General features: G+C 51.8%; 2 protein-coding genes across 7 annotated transcripts in view; both read right to left on the bottom strand.

Annotated features, from left to right (window-relative positions):
- Window positions 1–2,115: 2,115 nt before the first annotated feature.
- Window positions 2,116–10,484, bottom strand: GDPD2 (glycerophosphodiester phosphodiesterase domain containing 2). Its single transcript, XM_044764288.2, has 16 exons — window positions 10,351–10,484; window positions 9,909–10,022; window positions 9,547–9,650; window positions 9,161–9,254; window positions 8,949–9,008; window positions 8,594–8,692; window positions 8,320–8,413; window positions 8,028–8,173; window positions 7,820–7,902; window positions 7,572–7,722; window positions 5,675–5,896; window positions 5,324–5,472; window positions 3,584–3,731; window positions 3,355–3,437; window positions 2,881–2,909; window positions 2,116–2,796 (listed from the first exon to the last, which is right to left on the bottom strand). Exons 2-16 carry the CDS (start codon window positions 10,011–10,013, stop codon window positions 2,744–2,746), a joined length of 1,620 nt encoding a protein of 539 aa, XP_044620223.1. The 5' UTR covers window positions 10,014–10,022; window positions 10,351–10,484; the 3' UTR covers window positions 2,116–2,743.
- Window positions 10,485–12,150: 1,666 nt separating this feature from the next.
- KIF4A (kinesin family member 4A) overlaps window positions 12,151–18,078 on the bottom strand; it is a 122,926-nt gene continuing 116,998 nt past the window's right edge. For 3 of the 6 annotated variants that reach the window (XR_011499927.1, XR_011499930.1, XR_011499929.1), the window contains exons 29-32: window positions 16,786–16,902; window positions 15,045–15,167; window positions 14,049–14,771; window positions 12,151–13,106 (exon numbers count right to left, since the gene is read on the bottom strand). Coding sequence is in view for 2 of the 6 variants with exons in the window: in XM_044764277.2 (XP_044620212.1) it covers window positions 14,568–14,771; window positions 15,045–15,167; window positions 16,786–16,902 (444 nt within the window). In the remaining 4 variants the exon portion in view is untranslated. The other 3 variants (XM_044764277.2, XM_044764279.2, XR_011499928.1) reach the window with 2 other exon arrangements.

Raw genomic sequence — 18,078 nt, 5'->3', positions numbered from 1 at the left:
CCTTATGAGGGTCTTTGGGGACCATAAATCCACAGTTTTTCCTGCTAGTAACCTAGCATTCTGGCCCAGGAGTAGGGCCAGGCAGGCCAAGGCCGTGGCTACAACAACCCCTCCACTTGGGACTCGTTTCTTTACTCTCAGCTAGTACAACAGGAGCTGCATTGTGGCAGAGCCCCAAGGCATGGCAAGCTCAGGGGAGAGTTGTGCCCAGGAGTCTCGTGGTGGGCTTTCCCTCAAGAGTTCCAAGGTAGAGATACCAGGCTGAGGTAATGGCAGCCAGAGAGATACTGGTCCAGCCACTGCCCCCGTCCACAACATCTCCACAAGGCCTGATGGCAGGGGGAGGTTCCTTGCTCCCTGTACTTCCATACTGAACTGGGTCGGGGCTGTGCTTTGACTCTATTAATAGCCCCCTAGCCCAGCCTGCTAGCCCCAAACCCGGATGCCAGGAGATGTGAGTCAGCAGCTAAAAATAACGGAGCAACTGCACCCGAACTCCAACGAACAGCTCCCCCTGGCCCTCCGCGCTCAAGTTTTTGTCAGTCTCAGTCTCCAGTCCAGGGCCTCATAGAGGTTAAGGGCGCCATAGCTGTCCAGTCCTCTTGGGAAAGAGTAAGGATTTGCGGTGGCAGGCTCAGGGTTGAGTAGCCAAGGCTAGGGATAGGGCTGAGTCCTGGCATTCTGGCCGGGAGTCTGGACGCTGAGCTTAGAGGACTGCTGCTGAGAGCCTGGGAGCTGCGAGGTTGAGGCTGCGGGGGTTGGAGACCCAGGAGGTTGTCAGGGTTAAATCAGAAGGGGAGGGGAGGAAGAGGCTGCAGGCCTGCGAGGCTGGGCGACTGGGAGGGGACAGAAGAGGAGGGATGGGGGGAGGAGGTACATGCCGAGAGGTGAGAACCCGGCAGTACCTGACAGGCTGGGCGCTTCGGAGCTGAGGCCGGCAGTCGGTCTGACTGAGGGGCGGGATCGGGAACGGCGAAAACTAAGGAAACGCAGCTTGAAAAGGCTGTGTAGTGAAGGAGAGCTGCCCGGTACAAGGCTGCGTGGACCCCGGTGAGGACCGGGACCAGGCAGCGGCCGCGGCGTTCGCTCCTGCCTCCCGGCCAGTTGCACACCAGCGCCCCCGCCCACCGCGCCAGCTGCAGGCCAGGTATGTTGGCGTGGACGCCTGCCTGTGTGTCTCCTCATGTGTGCGCATGGCGGGGGCGGGGCGGCGAGAGAAAGGAAGGGGCGGGGTCCCGGAGGAGGAGGGGGCGGGAACACAAATTCAAACCGCCTCCGTCGATCCCGAGGCCGGAAGTGGCCGGGAGCATCCTGGGAATTGTAGTTCCAGGAGCTGCCCTGCAACCGAGTAGGGTCTTGTCCCGAGGTGCTAGTGTGCTCCAGGTCCCAGTCTGGCGAGAGAGGAGGAATTGCGAACCGAACCTCCTGTGCTCGCCAGCGCCTTAATTCGATTTCCCTTCGTGTAGAGACACGAACTGGGGCGAATATGGGTGTGGTGGGGAACTGAAGAGTCAGCCACAGAGCCCCCTCCAATCCCCGTTTTGGCCTTAGCCACCTTCCCCCGCCCCCCCCCCCCCCCCCGCCCCGCTTCTACCAGTCTCCCCATCCTAGGCTAGCCCCACATTGGTCATCTTAACCGTTTAGCCCAGGAACTCACGAGCAGCAAATACACTGGGGAACCTGCTTCTCCAGGGGAAGGCGGGCCCGGAAACCAGACCCTGCGCACAGCCCAGAGAAGCGAAAACTTGTAGAAATCGGACCATGCCCTCAGGGTCCGGAGTCAAGGACACAAGTCCCCAACCGGCACAGGAAACAGGTGGCATTCAGCAAATACGTCATGCTGACGACCGACGCGGCCCTCTTCTTGGGGCAGGTGACCACAAGATGGCGCTACAACGCAACTCTGCACGGCGCGCCTCAGCCACCCAGAATGACCCCGGTGGCGGCTGCTCTCCTGCCTCTCCTTTGCAGCCCTTCATAACCCCAGGTGGTCCTCCTCCCCCTTCCAACCCACGAATCTCCCGGTGAGGACCCCTCAATGTCATGTCACATACGACGCTAGATAGAAGGTGCATCCTCCGCCCAGCCCCAGCGCTGAAAAGATTAGACTGTGACCAAATGGGAATTAAATTCATTGATTAACAGATTAACAGACAAGATACAGGAATCAACCCGTCTTGAAGAAAAGGCTGTGCACAGCAAGAAGCTACCTGTGGGCACAGAATTACATGGCTAGATGGGCTTTAGCCCCCAGCCTCTAGCCAGGAAAGCAGCTAAATTGCAGGGATCAGGCGAGACAGTGAAGGGAGGAGGGTTGGTGTCTCCGTCATCTTACAGTTCTCCAGGAAAGGCCGTTTTGTCATCTCCTTCAGCCACTGTTCCAAGCTCTCCCGTCCCTGACACACCCTGTTCCTTCTACACAAGAACACGCGTGCACAGGTCTGAAACATTATCTTGGCAATCTCCTTTTCACTTCCTCTGTTCTAGTTTCATTTTGGGAGAAACTTCTCATGACTCACTGTCTTCCCAACCATCTCAGGTCAAAACCCCAAGGGGAGCAGATTCCACGCAAACTTGGGGCATGCTTACCATCTGGGTGCCCTCATAGTTCAAAAACTCCTGTTGGCAAAATTTACCCCACCCCAAACATGCTAACGTTCCACTTCAGCCATTCTCCCTTCTTTGCCATTGGCCAATGCAGACAGGCCTGAGACTCCTGCTGGTGGGGCTCCTGGGAAGAGCATCACTCCATTAAGAAATTGTTGATCCTGGTCAGCAGCACTGCTGTTTCTAAGCCTGGGGGTGGGGAGGGCATATAGGGAGTGAGCAAGGGGAAGGCTAGAAGAGGAGAAAAATGAGGTGAGGGGAGAAAGTTCTTACCAGTTCTCTCTTTCTCCTTAGCACATCTCCTGTAGGGAGAAAAGCTTCCCTCTGTGAGTTCAGCCAGCTTCAAGCACAACATTTTAACCCCAGGTTCCCTCAAACTGCCTTTCCCAGGTTCAAGCCAATTTGGGGGTACAATCAGATGTTGCTTATCGATGGGAATATGTTCTGAGAAATGTGTTATTAGGCGATTTTGTCATTGTGCGAACATCATAGAGTGTACTCGCACAAACCTAGGTGGTATAGCCTACTACACACCTACCTTTATGGTACTAATCTTATAGGACCACCATTGTTGACCGAAACGTTGTTATGTGGCGCATAACTATATAAGCAAGGGTCTAAGAATCTCAGAGGAACCAAACAGACCAAACCCCAAGCCCCAGGCAGCATCTATGAGTCTGAATCAGCCTCATCACCAGGACCCTGGGGAGAATAAAGACCCAGAAAGGCAAGGCACAAAGCACTCACCCTTGGAGCAGAAAAGTCCACAAAAGCAGCAGGGTAGAGACACAATCAGTAACGATCCACATCATAAGGTAGGTCTGAGGGGGCTATGGGAAGAGGAAAAGGTCCCTGTCAGTGGCCAGCGCCCCAAAGGTAGTATGTGGGGGGAAATAAGTGAGGAAAAGAAGGATGGGGTTAAGAAAAAGCAGGAATGGGAAAAGAGGAAGAAGGGTGACAGTCCCAGAGCCCTTACAATAAGCCAGACAGGGTAGTGCATCTGCTGCAGCAGCTGGCAGTCGTTGGTGGTGACCGAATCCACCCCTGCACACCAGAGTAGGGAGAAGAGCCAGGGCTTGTTCACTACAAATAGGTTCACTGAGACATTATCCTGGTGCAGTGCCCTGTGAAAGCGGGAAAGAAACAGAATTGTGGGGCACGAGGCATGGGAGGCAGCCCCCGCCTGTGCTTGAATCTACAGTGTCATTGCCAAGGAGTTATCAGTTCTACCTTTGCATAGCAGCCCCTGACCAAAAGTGATGTTCTTTGCATAGCTAAACTCTCTCTCTTAGTGGATTCCAACTATGGGTCCTAGCTTTGCTGTCTGGGGCCACATGAATGTGTCTCTCCTCTTTGTGCTATGACAGCCCTTCAGAGGTCTGAGGAACAGTGACCACACCCCCCTGAGTCTTCTCTTCTCCACACCCAACAGCCCCAGTTCCTTTAACTATTACTCTTAGGACCTGGCTTATCATTCCTTTCACCACACAAACCTCTCTAATCTGGTCTTACCCCAATTTATCATTTGGAGTCCCTTTGGAAGTATGGGGGGGTGCATCTGAACATATCCCAGGTGGGCTTGGACCAGCTTTGAATAGAGCAAAACTCCTGCCTTCTGGGTACCCTGCCTGTATGAAGGCAGCGCAGGGTCAGGTTAGTTTTTGGCAATGTTTCATGCCACTGGTGACTTATTATGCATAGTGTTCAGTCAAAGCCCTGGTCTTTCTCACACACATTCCTGCTGATGCCAGTGTCTCCTCTCTTGTCTTTGTGCATTTGAGCTTCTTCTAGGCCCCAAACATAGGTCTTTATATCTATCCCTGTTGCATTTCATCTTGGTACATTTGGCCCATCATCTTAGAGTGCTTAGACCTTTCAGGGCCTCGATTTCATTGTCAGTGTATTCATTACCAATTCATGTCTTTTGGAAAGATGATCGGCAGTCATTGTTGACCAGGACAAGACTAAGGTAAGGACCAAACCCGATGTCATGTCTTCCTCCATGGTGACAGCTTGGTGAAATGTCCTTGAAATGCTTACGATAACTGAGCTATCATTTAGTCCACATTTTTTCTATTTGACCACAAGGACTTTATAAGAGACTTTGGCAACCACATGTTTTGAAGTCCATCATGTTTACTGGCTGGGTCAGCTTCTGGGGCCCAGCTCACAGCTGATACTCTCTAGCCTCTGTCTCCTGGATTCTTCTTCTCTTACGCTTACCTCTTTGATGTAGAATGAAAGCTAAAATCCTTCTCGTAGCCTACAAGGTCCTACCCAATTTGGCCCCTGCCTACCTCTCCAGCCTTGCCTTCCCCTTGCTCAGTGGCGCTGTTTCTGCTCTTCTGCAGCTCTTCTCATCGTTAGCTCCTTGTGACCCGTCTGGTCTCAGCCCAGACACCAATTCTTGAACCACTCCTCCTAACGTGGCCCCTCCCTAGCCCCTCACTCCCCAACCCCAACTGCTCTACTACATCTCCCCATTTTATTGTCTTCATATCACTTATCACTATCCAATATGCATATATTTTGTTCAGTGGTTTATGGTGTGTCTTTTTCACTAGTACACCCAAAGCCTGCAATAAATAGTGCTTTATACATAGCAAGTGTTTGATAAATACTTGTTGTATGAGTAAATGAATGAACTCTCTGCATAGGCTCTTCCCCACCATTAAGCCTCATGTGATACCCTCAGCTCCTTTCCTCTGGCACTCACTTGATATCCAACAGTGGCAGGTCTTGATAGGGGAGGTTGAGGTACTGGGGCCTCTCAGTTCTGTTGCCTCCCTGCTGTCCATATATCTGGCGCATTTTGGGTGCTCGTTGTTGTACTTTAGCCCGATCTTCGTCTGGTAGCCAAAGGACCTGTGGTTAACGGAGGATGGGCATGAAGTTGGGGAAGGCCTGAGGATTCCAAGGGCAGGGGAAGGGGCAGAGAGGTTTGACCACAGAATGGGGTATATGAGCTGAGGTAGGGCCCTGGGGCAGGGGCCAGCCTCAAAATTATCCCACGAAAGGTGGTGGGGGGAGGAGCAAGAAGGGGCACTTGGGGTCCTGGCAGTATCACCATGTCTTGGGGCACCCTTGCACTCAGCACAGTCTCCAATGTCTGGTTCACAAAAGTATCATGGTATGTATGGTTTGGCGGGGGGCGGCGCAGGTCAAACATGATGGAAAGGTTGAGGACGGCAGCTTCCTTCAGTAGTTCTTCCAAGGTTGGCACTGTCTGATTCTCAGCCTCTTTCCGATCAGTGCCTGACAGCTGCTTGGCCCCCCAGAAGGGTCGCCTCTATAAGAATAGGAAAATTATTTCAAGACCAGAAGAAGCCTCCAGGCCATCTCCCATCCTCACCATCTTCACTCATTTCCCCTACTTGTGTCCAGCTTCTGCCCACCTCTGAGCCAGGGTCTGTATTTCTTCACACTGTGGTCTTTTCCAGACCTTCTATCACCTTACTCTGACCCCAACCTCCTACTCTCCCAGTTTCCTAACTTCCTCTCTCCTGCTACACTTTCTCTTTGGTCTCACAGAGACCTCTGGGATCTTGACCCCTTGCTTTCCTCCCTTTCTGACCGCACCTACATCCCCTACCCATGGTTCGTCCACAGCTTAAACTAATTTTCCACAGCACCCTCAACTCCTTTCCTGCCCCACCTGCCCTACAAATTCTAAACTCTGATTCAATTCTACCATTGTCTGCCTCCTCCACCCCTCGAATTGGAGACAGAGCACACCATGTGGACTGTTGGCACTGTAGTCCTATTTTTTGCTTGTAGTATCACTTAGCCATCCTTTTACTTGTTCTTGATTTGCTCCCTCCCCATTCCTTCAAATAGCTATTCTGAACCTCTGCCACTCTCCTCTTCTCCCCTTGTAATCAACTAATGACCTTACCCTCTAATTACTGACATGGAAAAAGCGAGCTATCTAACACATTATTTACTATGTGCCAGGAAGTGTACAAGGTAGGTACTGTTATTATTCTAATTTTACAGATGAGGAAAATGAAGCACAGAGAGACTAATGAATGTTGCCCAGGCTCACAGCTAGTAAGTGGTGAAGCCAGGATTCAAACTCAGATGCTTTGCTCTTAATCATTCTGATATATCATCATATACAGAGTTAAATGAAAAAAAAAGAAATCAAGTTGCCGAAGAATACATTAAGTGATCCTATTTGTGCAAAATGGGAAGTATATATGTGCGTGTATACATATATATGTGTGTGTGTGTGTATATATGTATGTATATATAGAATATGTACCCACTGTTGACAGTGAATATCTCAGAGGAGTTCAATTATGGGAGACATCAATTTCTAGGTTATTTCTCTGATGTTTTACCTTTTTTTTTCAAGGAACATGTATTTTGTAATCAGAAAAAGAAGAACTGAAACGATAAAGTATCCTTTCAGCTATTTTCCATCACCTGCAGGATTGAGGCCCACGCCTTTTGGCCTGGCATGCGAAGCCCTCCGAGACCTCTGCTCCGCTAGCCAGTCTCACCACCTACTCCTTCCAGGAATTTTCTCTCCCAGTTCCACTGAGCCACGTTTTGTTCCCTAGAAACACTTCATCATCCTTTTGGGCTTTACACATGCTCTTCCCTCTGACTAGAATTCCTGTTCCCTGCCTTGCCCATCTTAAAAACCACTCGCATTCCATGTGCTGCTCAGGGATCTTCTCCTGTGAAACCGCTCCTGATCCTCTCCCACAGCCAACCTGCCAAACAGTGACTCCTCTCTCTCTCCTCTTTACCCAGTAAAGATACTGTTATCACTCTAGCTTTCATATTCTGATAGCCTGTTGCCTAGACTCTCTTCTTTACCAGGAGGGAGTGACTTGAGAGCAGAGACTGTATACCTGTTGCCCAGCACAGGGCTCAGCAAATACTTATCAATGAATGAACTCTGCCCTGAGTGCTCCTGCGGATGGCTGCCTCTTCCCAGAGGCTGACCTCCTCACCTCTAGGAACCAGGCCCCAGCATTGAGTCTCTTCAGTTCTGCCCAGGAGAAGTCACTGCTGTGGGTGGTGATTCGGGTTGGGAACACAGAGGCCACATCTGTGGTCCTACTCAGGTGCTCGTCATGCATGAGGAAGGGGATACCGTCGGAGCTGAGGGCACAAGGGGTGTCAGAGGGCCAAGCTCTGGGGCTGGTCATCGTTTCTAGAGCTCCCCTGCTGCGTCCCTCAGTCCCCCAGCTTCCCTCACCTGACCATCACGTCGGTCTCGAACACAGCAGCTCCACATTCAGCCGTCTTCCGCAGGGACATCAGGGTGTTCTCGGGGGCCAGCTGGGAAAGGGACTTGGTAAGGAGGTAGCAGGGAAGGATAGGAGCCTGGGGACCCACAGGCCTGGCCGCTACAGCCTGGAGGAGCAGACCCTCCCCGCCCTGCCAGCATTCTGCCCAGCACTTACCATGGGGGCCCCTCGGTGTCCCACCAGCCCCGGCTTGGGAGGTAAGTCTCTGGGTTCCATGATACAGGGTGAGGAGATGCACAGGGGGGCCAGGTAGCTGGCCAGGGCAATTCCAAAAAATAAGAACAGTAGCAGAATCTTGGGACCTGCGGGGAGTAGGGGGCAGGCTATGGAGAAAGGACAACGGGTGAGCCCTGGGGGCAGAAAACAGAGTGCAGTTGCAGGAAACTGGGCAGCGGCAGGCAGCAGCATTGGTGGCCAGGGAGGGCGTGTGGGGGAGTGGAGTTGGCACCTCTTCGGTGGATACGGTAGAAGGTATCAGCCACAGGCCAGGCCAGAAGGGTGATGCCAGCAACTGCTCCGATATGAAGGAATGGGGCTGTGGCCTGTGGACAAGAGCTGGTGAGGAGGGCTCTTCTTCCTAGTGCCCCTCCCCTTCTCCTCCTAGGACCTGACTTTTGGAATTCAGAGCTACTTGCACTTGTAGGGGACCAGGGAGCAAGATATGTCCTGGGGTTGGCCATAGGCCGAGGCCCCCACTTAGGCACTGGAGACCAGCCACTCACCTGCAGTGACAGACGTAAGCTACGCCACTCCTGCTGCCATTGGATGTCCAGTCCCACAAGGCCAGCGGCCACAAGAAGCATAATAAAGAGTAGCAGCACCTGGGGGACCAGGGATGAATGGGACCTTCTGTGTCAGCCTGGGCTTATGGCTACCTGGGCTGCCCCCTCACTAAGAAAACAAGACCATTCCCTTCTCCTGACTCATCCACTTTCCTTCTTTCACTCAACAAATATTTGCTGGGCCTCAGGTCCTGAGCTCAAGCCTGGGGATAGAATAATGAAGTCCTTGGCAAATAGCTGGCCAAGTGCTGGGCCCAGTGGCCCCCTCTCCCGCTCGGTCCCATCCGCACTCTACCTTGTGGACGCTGTGCAGACGCAGAGGCTGGCCACAGAGCCGCAGGAGCAGGGCCAGGAGCTGGGGGCAGAGGGTGGTGGGAGTAATGAGGTGCAAAGAGGGGTTACTAAGGTGGGGTTTTCCAGTCTGACACCTCCCTCCCACCCTCCCCTCAGTGGCCAGGTGGGTAGAGCTGAGCAGGAAGGAAGGGCCGGGGTGGGGGTTAGGCCCACCAATAGCAGGGATGCATATGTGACCAGTAGAGAGATGACCAGCAGGAATGCCAGGGACCAGTCCATCCAGTGTCCCCAGTGGTTGAACAGGAATCTGTGGGAGGGGAGAGGGAAGTGTCCGAGTGGGGGAAGGGGTGTTAATAGTGGCCTGAGGGGAGTTGGGATGGGTGGATTCAGAAAGAGGACTAGAAAGGAGTGAGAGGAAACTCTTTGTGGGGCGGGAGGGGGGGGGGCTCCAAGGGTTGGGGAGACTTCGGGGAGGGATTTTCTAAGGTGGTTAGGTAGCAGGAGAGCTGGGCAGGGCTGGGGATGACTGAGCACCCAGGTGTCCCAGGGTTCGGAGTAGGTTGACGTGTATGCTGAGGAAGAGGGGGTCCATGACACACTCGTTGAAGTTGTGCAGGTCATTGAGAAGGATGAGCCCGATGTACAGCCAGCCCAGGGAGAGGAGGAAGGTGAGGAAGAGCAGACCAAACCAGATGCAGTCGCACTGCAAAGGGGCAGGAGAGAAGCTCATAGCCGATCCCCACTTCCAGCTCAGAGTCCCCAACAAATGGCAGCTCAAGGGGGCTTCCTGCCAGGCGTTGGGCTGCTCTGCTCTGCAGGCTGCTCTTTTCATATTTGAGGGAGATTTTCTTCCTGGGGAGAGAAAGCCCCTTCCCCCCAGCTGCCTCTGAGCACACTTGGCCTCCTTATCCCTCCTAAGAGGCCTCTGCCTCGGACTTCTGGCCCCCCATCCCTACTCCACCTTGCTGGTTGGCATCCTCTCTTTGGGGCATTTCCTCCAGTGGCAGCTATACAGGCAGTGGAGGCAGCGGGCCCAGACGGAGCAGCAGCCGGGGGACTTGGCCATGGTGAGGGCCTGGGGGAAGGGACACTTGGCCATCAGGGACCCTGGCAGGAGACAGATCCCAGCCTCCCTCCCAGTGTATCTAAGAAGCCCAGGAGAGGAGCAGAGGCCTGGGCCGCTGCTCAGCAACAGAGGTCACAGGGCAGGCCTCAAGTGCCAGATTGGATGAGGAGGTGAGCAAAGGGGGACAATCTCCGGGGTCTCTTTCCCTTTAATCTGGATACCTGGAAAGTCAGTGGGACATCCAGGAGGTCCAGCCTCTTTGCAGAGAGGATTCACACCCACTCTCTCCAACTCCTCCCCATTTAACAGCATCCAGCTCTGGGGATTGAGTGCTTACCCAGGGTGGGGACTTAGGAGAAACTGCCCCGGGTGGGGCAAACCGAGTTCAGCAAGTTGAGGCAGATCTGGCCGAGCTTCAGGCAGCCCTCTGTTGGAAAGCCTTCCACCCCAGGAACCAGGAGTAACCTGAAGCAGAGGTTCCAGTTCTGACCTGAGGCTAAGGGAGGCCCAGCTAATTGGCCAGTTGCTATGGATACAGAGACTGCACACATCACAAAGCCCTGACTGAAAGATCTCTGTCTCCACCTCCCAGGGGGCAGGGGGCAGGGGCCACTGCCCGTAAGAGGAAGACTTGAGGGGAACAGGCCGTCTGGGTCACTGCCAGCCTTCAGAAGGGTCACTGCCAGCCTTCAGAAGGGTCACTCCCAGCCTTCTGAAGGAACCCTTTTCCTGCCAGCACACACCTGGAAAACCCAAGCCCTCTCACTCCAGTGCTGTCCCTTCCTTTCCAGTCGTCCCCCAACCCCAGCCAGGAACCCAGTCTCCGCCTTCCCCCTTTCAAGGGCCCCACCCTCTGAGGTCACTTTGGTGAAAGTGCAACAAATACAGGGCAAAGGTGTGAGTGGGGGATGTGGCTGTCTTGGGGCAGAGGATCCCTGTACCTTGCACTTCTGGGTCAGGCTAAGACCGAGCTGGCTTGCTGATCCCCAAATTAGGTTGGGTGTGTGACTGTGATTCTAACCGAGAGGGTGTGTAATTTGTGTCAGCATTTGTACATGTGTGTGCACTAGTGGCTGTCAGTACAAATGGGTTTCTAGATGATTTTGAATGTGTAAAGGAGCCCCTGGATACACCCAAAGTTTGTGTGGTCTAAGGGACACAAACCCTTGCCATCTGGGCTCCCCTGAGGCTGTGGAGTTTTAGGGAGGTGCACAGTGGCCGGGCCCTGAAAGGAGGGAGGGTGTAGCTGCTCCTGAAACTGCCCTTCTTACCCTATGCTTGCCTTGGGATAGGAGGGTTGGGGTAGGGCATGGAGGAGTGGGGGGCTGGAGCTGGGGGAAGGGCTAGAGGAAGGAAACCTCTCCGCTCCCAGGAAAAAGCCATCCCAAATGGAGGCCCCTGCCTCTTCCCATCGGGGACTGGGTTGTAGTAGCCTGCCCTGGGCTCCATCCGCACCTCCTGCCTCCCCTCAGGTCCTGCCCCTGCACCCTAGACACTGCCTTCCAGAGTCCCACCTCCCTCCAGGAGAAGACTGGAGGATGGGGTCAGCATCTGAGGAGACTGCAAACCCCAATCAGGGGAGCTGAGCAAGGGTGCTGCTTAATCCCTGGGCCCAATCCCTGCTGCTCCCACCTGTAGCCCCCCAGCCTTCCCGAGCCCTCACACCTTTTCTCAGCGGCAGCTCTGCTCTGCTCTCTGCTCTGCACTGCTTCTCAGCTCCTCTCCGAGTTGTCTGCCTCCTCCCTCTTCAGTCCTTGGCTCAGCCCCACCGGTCAAACAGGTGGCACTGTTGCCACCTACAGGAGACTATGCGGGTCCTGCAGTGGCTCTATGGCCAGTGCCCAGCCCTGGTGGGAAGATGGGAGGGAGGAAGGGGGAGGGAGAGCAGATCTGCTTCTTTACTTGCTGCCGGTCAGGGGGCTCGGGGTGAGGAATTCCTTTGTGCAGCCTTCCCCATCCCTCTGTCCCTCCTCCTGTTCCCCTCTCAGTCACTGCTGGGCCTTTGTCCTGGCTCAGGGAGGCGAGGGCTGAGGGCATGGGCAGGCGGGAAGCTGGGGGGAGGTGACCACACAACTTTGCAACTTGGCAGTGAGGAGAAGGGGCCCAGCCAGCCCCCTGGGAAGGCGGGGGGGGGGGGGGGGGGGTGCTGTGTGTGTGTGAGGAAGTCTAGCATCTGGTCTCAAGCTCCCTGAGAGGACAGCCTTGATTCATCAGCCTCCCTTCCCTCTTGGGATCCTGCTTCCACTTCTGCAAGGTGCATCTAGAAGAGACAGAGGTGTAAGCTACTTCCTGAACTCTGGGCAGCAAGTCGTCCCGTTTCTGGATCAGGGGTCCCCATGGGCCTTGTGGATTCTGGGTGACACTAGCAGCCCTCTCCTTCCCCTCGTCACCCCAGGCAGGAGATGCTCATTCAGGGCATGCTGAGACTTGAGTCATTCCTGCTGCCTTGTCCCCAAGGCATCTAAAGTCTCTTCCCCAGAATCATTTGAGGAGTGTATGTTAGGGTCACAGGCTTTTGAAAGATGAACATATGCAAAAGATGCTGTTACTATACCACCAGCTGGAGAGGGCTGGCTAGCACGTTGTAGTCAGCTTAGCGCTAAAGCTCAGGGTTCTGGGTGGGCTGGGGGCTGGGAGCTGGCTTGACTGACCTTCCCTCTCTACCTTTGGCTAATGTAGTGGCTTGAAGCCTGGGGGCTAGCAGAGTGTTGGTGGGAAAGGATGTCTTCTCTGGGGAAAAGCTCATTTACCCCTCCCCCTACACGTACTGGATTTGGAACAGTGAGAAGGAGGACTGGCTCTCTTATGCCAAGGGCCGCCGCCCCCTCCCTCTCTGCCTTCCCATTGTATCCAGGGGCTCTAGTTGGCAATGGCAGAGGCTCCCTTGCTCCCTCGGCATTAAAATGCAAAGAGAAGCAAGGCTGCTTGCTGGCAGGAGGCCAGAGAAGGCTACCAAGTCACCTAGTCCTCCTGCAGGCTTCATTCTAGGCAGGTTGTCCTTCAGTTTCCTTTGCTTGGGCTCCGTTGGATTCTAGAGGAGTCTTGGCTTTCATGTGCTGAGTTCTGGGCGGTTCTTTGGGAGCTTTTTTTTTGCTGAGGGGAGGGAGCTGGGATTCAGAATGCATGGATATGAAGCCCAGGGCTTGCAAACTCTTTAGAAGGCAGCAAAGTGAGTCAGCAGCCAGTGTTTGGCATTCCAAGGCTGGCCCCATTTTAGCTTTAAGCAGAGATGGAGAACCTTGATGCATAGTAAGGAGTAAGCCACGCCCCTCCTCTCCCCTTTCAAAGGAGAAAGCAGGCAGCCGGTGTGCTGAGCCGTGTGCTGGGCCATCCTGGGACTGGGCAGCAGTGTCGTCCCACACCCATGCTACGCCAAGAAATCAGGGCATTAGGAATGGCCACCCCTGCCTCTCTACACTTACACAAGAAGCTTTGGTGTTAGACCTGGGTTAAGTCCTAGCTCTATTACTCACTAACTTTGTAACTTTAGATAAGTTACTTAACTTCTTTGTATCTCAGTTTCCTCATCTGCAAAATAAGGACACCTATCCTCTATTACTCACTAACTTTGTAACTTTAGATAAGTTACTTAACTTCTTTGTATCTCAGTTTCCTCATCTGCAAAATAAGGACACCTATCCACCTTGAGTTTTTTGTGAGGAGCAAATAAAATTGTGGATTGTGGCAGGTACATGGAGATACTTTGTAAATATGGTTCCTTCCTCCCAAATCTGGAGGCTAGGCAGGCTCTCCAGTGGAGGCCAGGACACTGGCTTTGCTAGTATTATTGCAATTTCCTAAGGCTGCAGAGCAACACAAAGGCCTGACATGGTGCTCCATCCTGCCCTGAGGGATGAGGGCCACTACAAGGCAGTGAGGTACTCAGCTGACCCTCCTTAACAGCATGTCCAGGGGCTGAGGAACATAGGTTGAAATTGTCTTTCTCCCTCCAGCACGGAAAGATCTTTCCAAACAGTAGATGGGCTAAGATTTATTTATTTAATTAACATTAACATTTAAAAATATTTCATTTACCTCAGCAACATGGAAGACAATGGAGGGTACTGTTAAAACACTTAAAATCCAGAGACGGTCAGGGCAGGAAAGATCCCAACCCCATTCCTGAGGTGGGGTGAAGGATAGGTGCCAGCCCTCCAGCTCAGGCCAGGTTCTGCCATTTGCTCCGCTGTTAAGCTGAGATAACCCAGAGATAAGACAGCCTCAGCCTCGTCTGGAGACGGCCTTAGCTGCTCACAAATAAGAAGGAGCTAGACTGTGCTGGGGACTGGTTTCTGATGAGTTGTCAGGAAGGTCAGTTGGTTCTCGCTTCTGCAGGTGGCTTAGCATCCTCCTGGAGAAGACAGAGTAGTAGTCTGGGGCTGGGGGGCTAGAGACCGAGGGCCAACATCCAAAAAAGTTTCCCTCCCTTTCAGTAACACGCTGTCCCTTCTTTTAAACAGCAGGAAACCTGAAATCCAGAGGAGTCATTAAAAAACCCTTTCTGGCTGCAAGCATCTCCCAAGCCAGACTGGGGCCGAAATGACGAGTCCAACTTCAGTGGGCCTCTTCTTCAATAGGGGAGCAGCCAGAAAAGAAGCTGATGTTGCTGGCCAGAGCTCGTTTCTTTTTCTTCCCTGGAGCTTTATTTTCTTGGGATTCTGTTGCTACGTGTATCGACTCTGGGAGGCCAAGGGAGGAGGTCGCTGGAGCTGTCTTCTTTAACAGCACCTGCTCCACATCACACATCTCTTTCAGGATCTAGGAAGGACAGAGACAGGTATGACCAGATCCTAGGTAGGGGCAGAGGCTTAACCCAACCTAGCCATTACAAATGCTCAGCACACTCCCAGTAGAACCACGTGTCCTCTAAGATTGCTCTGTGGAAGAAAACAGACTCCAGCCTATGCCTGATTCCCAGTCCCCAGCAAGTGGATTATACTTCTACCCCTTTTCTCCCACCGTTCTCTGTCACAGCTAATGCAGAGATGGACGCTAAGACAGCTGGAAATGCCTGCCCTTTAGCTCACCTACCTTGCTGTTGGGAGTGGCACAGACGGGGTTGAAGAAGCTTAATCCCGGGGTCACCTCTGTGGGATCCTCCAGTTTGAAGGAACCTTCGGAATCCTGGGTCCGCTCAACAGTGCCCAAGCTATCCTGAGAATGGAGCAGACAGGCTATTAGAAATCCAGCTACCGGGGTTACAAAATCAGTCCGCTCTCCTTCAACCAGTGAGGTACCAGCTCTGAGGGCCTCAAAATCAGTCTAAGCAAGTCACAGGGAGACCCTGCTTGGGGAGGTCACAATGCTTGATGGCAGCTTCTGAAGGCAAAGGACTAGGTAGGATAGCGGCACAGGATACATCACGAGGCAAGGCTTAAAACAAGGCGAAGCCCTGGTCGTTGCTTTGATTAATCTTCCCCATTCTACAATTTGCAATATCCTTTTTATCACCTCTACAGGGTGTTGTCTGTATTAATTTTCCTTTCAGAGAAGGAAACTGAGGCCAAGAGAGAGAAGTTACTTAGGTAGCAAGGGGACTCTGTGGTAGAGCTTGGATTAGAATTATAACCTGTTGTCATGGAAATAGGACTGGATTAAGAGTCAGGGAGCCTGAGGGCTAATCTTAGCTGTCACAACCAGCTGTGTAACATCAGGTGAATCACATATGCTTATCTCTGGGCCTTAGTGTCCTTCTCTGTAAAATGGAAGCAACGGACTAGATGAGTGGTTTTTACAAGTTAAATCCTAAGAGGAAGCCTATTATGTAAGTACGTAAAGAGCAAACTGCTTTGGTTGACATGGGGTCAGACTGAGTCAGGCCATGCTTCTATGCTCAGGGGCACTTTCATGGAGCCATCACAGGACTCTAGAATCTAAATTGAAAAAAACACAGGCATAGAGAATCCCAAGGTCTCTGCTACTTCTAGGATTCTTAGCCTAACCTGTAGCTTGCCATTTTAGTCCTCTAACGGCTACCTACCTTAGAAGTGTTTTTAATAGAAGACCTAGGGCAAAACTGTTCACATGTAGATGCTCAAGAAATGCACGATGAACAACCATCAGACTAAGCTTGCCAGAATTATTATCGCACAGAGAGCTGTAGGAGTGAGCTTTTGCTGTAGGTACAGGTAGGTGTAAGGCAAATATGGGCATCTGACCTGCTTGGTGCTGCCCTTCTCAGTGCACATTTTGTTTCCCTGAGTTTGCTATTCCTGGAAGCGATATCAGGAGGACAGTTACAGTTAACTTGGCTCACAACAGTGACTATTAGAAAGACCAAGTTCCTGTGGGTCTTCTCCTAGAGCCATGGAATAGCTGGTTCCCATGGAGAGGGTCTAAGTAACTAATGCCTCAAGATGTCAGAAGGATTAACTTCCTTCCTGGAAGCTGCCACCTCAGCATACGGCCCTTATGGTTCCAGCTAAGCCTCTGCATGAATTTGATCCTGCGTGTCTATATGCTTGTAAATGCCTGATTTCCTGTTCCTTGTTCCTGCCTCAGAGACTGTACAGAAACTTTACAGCCAAGGCTGGAGGTGGGGAGCTGCATCCTTGGGAATCTCCTGGGAAGGGCTGTGGTTTGTGTGGATGGGCTAGCAGTGAGGAAGAAGCATTGAGAAGTGAGATGTCTCTCCTTCTGGCTGCAGAGGGAAGGAGCAGGGTAGGAAGAGCTGTGTAGGAGATTCCAGGTTTCAGGATGGAAGATAGAAGAAAAGAGCAGAGATTAGTGGGAGGTCTGAAGAGATGGGGAGGGGCAATAGCACTGATCCTACCTTGCCTTGCTGACGGTTCCTACACTTTGTGAGGTCACAGCTGCAGTCCATGCCACAGTCCAACTTTTGTCTCCTGCACCCGCATTGCTTGTTCCCACACCAGCCCTTGCAGGAACACTGCAAAACAGGTTTGTAGAAAGACACATTACTGAAAGCGTTAGAAAACTAGTTTGAAGTGCCTTCCCTTAATTTTCGAGACTTTCTCAAAAAAAAAAAAAAAGGTAGGAAGTACCATCACCTTCTATCTCCTCAGTCCTCTCTTCTAAAGTGGAACAATGGTCACCAAGAACCGCCATAGGTTTACTAAGAACAAGTCATGCCAGACAAATCCATTTTCTTTTTTGGACAGTATACTTGAAAGACAGATCAGAGGGGTACCATAAGAATGCAGGGCAACTGACAAAAACTCTCATGATAATTTTATGGGCAAAGTGGAGAACTGCAGGCTGGATGGTAGTACGTTAGGTATATTTAAGGACTGAGTATAGATGCTTGATATCTTTAGATCTACCTAACTGTACTTTCATCCAACTCACATTTCTACCGTTTGTTCAGGGTCAGTCTGGGCTTTGTCCTCAGCACTTTAGTCGTTCAGCATTTTAATAAATCACTGATGATATGAAATAAGATCATTTACATTTGTATAGCACTTTACAGTTTTCAGAGTATTTTAATATATAAATACAAAATCTCACTTGAATCTCATAACCAGTGTACAAGGTAGGCATATATATTAGTGATAACGACACAAAGTTGGAAGGATGATTAATATGTAAGATAACAGAATCACAATTCAAAAATATTTTGACAGACTGGAATTGTGGGTTGAAAGTAGAAAGAAATGTTGTAACAGGAATAAATGTGAGTTCCCCCCAAATCAGCCATACAAATTTAATATGGGGGGCAGGCTGGCTGAAGAGTAGTTTGTACAAAAAAGGCCTAGGGATTTGAGGTGTTATCAAGCTCCATGAGTCCACAATGTAAAGTGACTATCAAAAAGCAGTTGCAGTCAGGCAGAAATTTGGAGTTCAGAAATCATGAGGAATACCGCTTCACTGTCCCCTGGGCTAGTCAGACCCCATCTAAAATAATGTATCCCAATTTAGGATGCCATAATTTTTTCAGGCATTTAAAGCATAGAGAATAAAAAAACCTCACTCATGTCCCCACTCCTCCTTTAAGAAGTAAAATACAGATATAACTGAAGCCTCCTGTCTACCCTTTCCTGATCCCATTTGCAAAGTCTTTGTCCCTCCCAGGGGCAAAGTCTCTTGAATTAGGTGTTTATTATTT

Source organism: Equus asinus, chromosome X (assembly GCF_041296235.1).
Source record: "Equus asinus isolate D_3611 breed Donkey chromosome X, EquAss-T2T_v2, whole genome shotgun sequence".
NCBI lineage: Eukaryota > Metazoa > Chordata > Mammalia > Perissodactyla > Equidae > Equus > Equus asinus.
The sequence above is the reverse complement of the archived record's forward strand: the minus strand, read 5'-3'. Positions and strand labels throughout refer to the sequence as shown.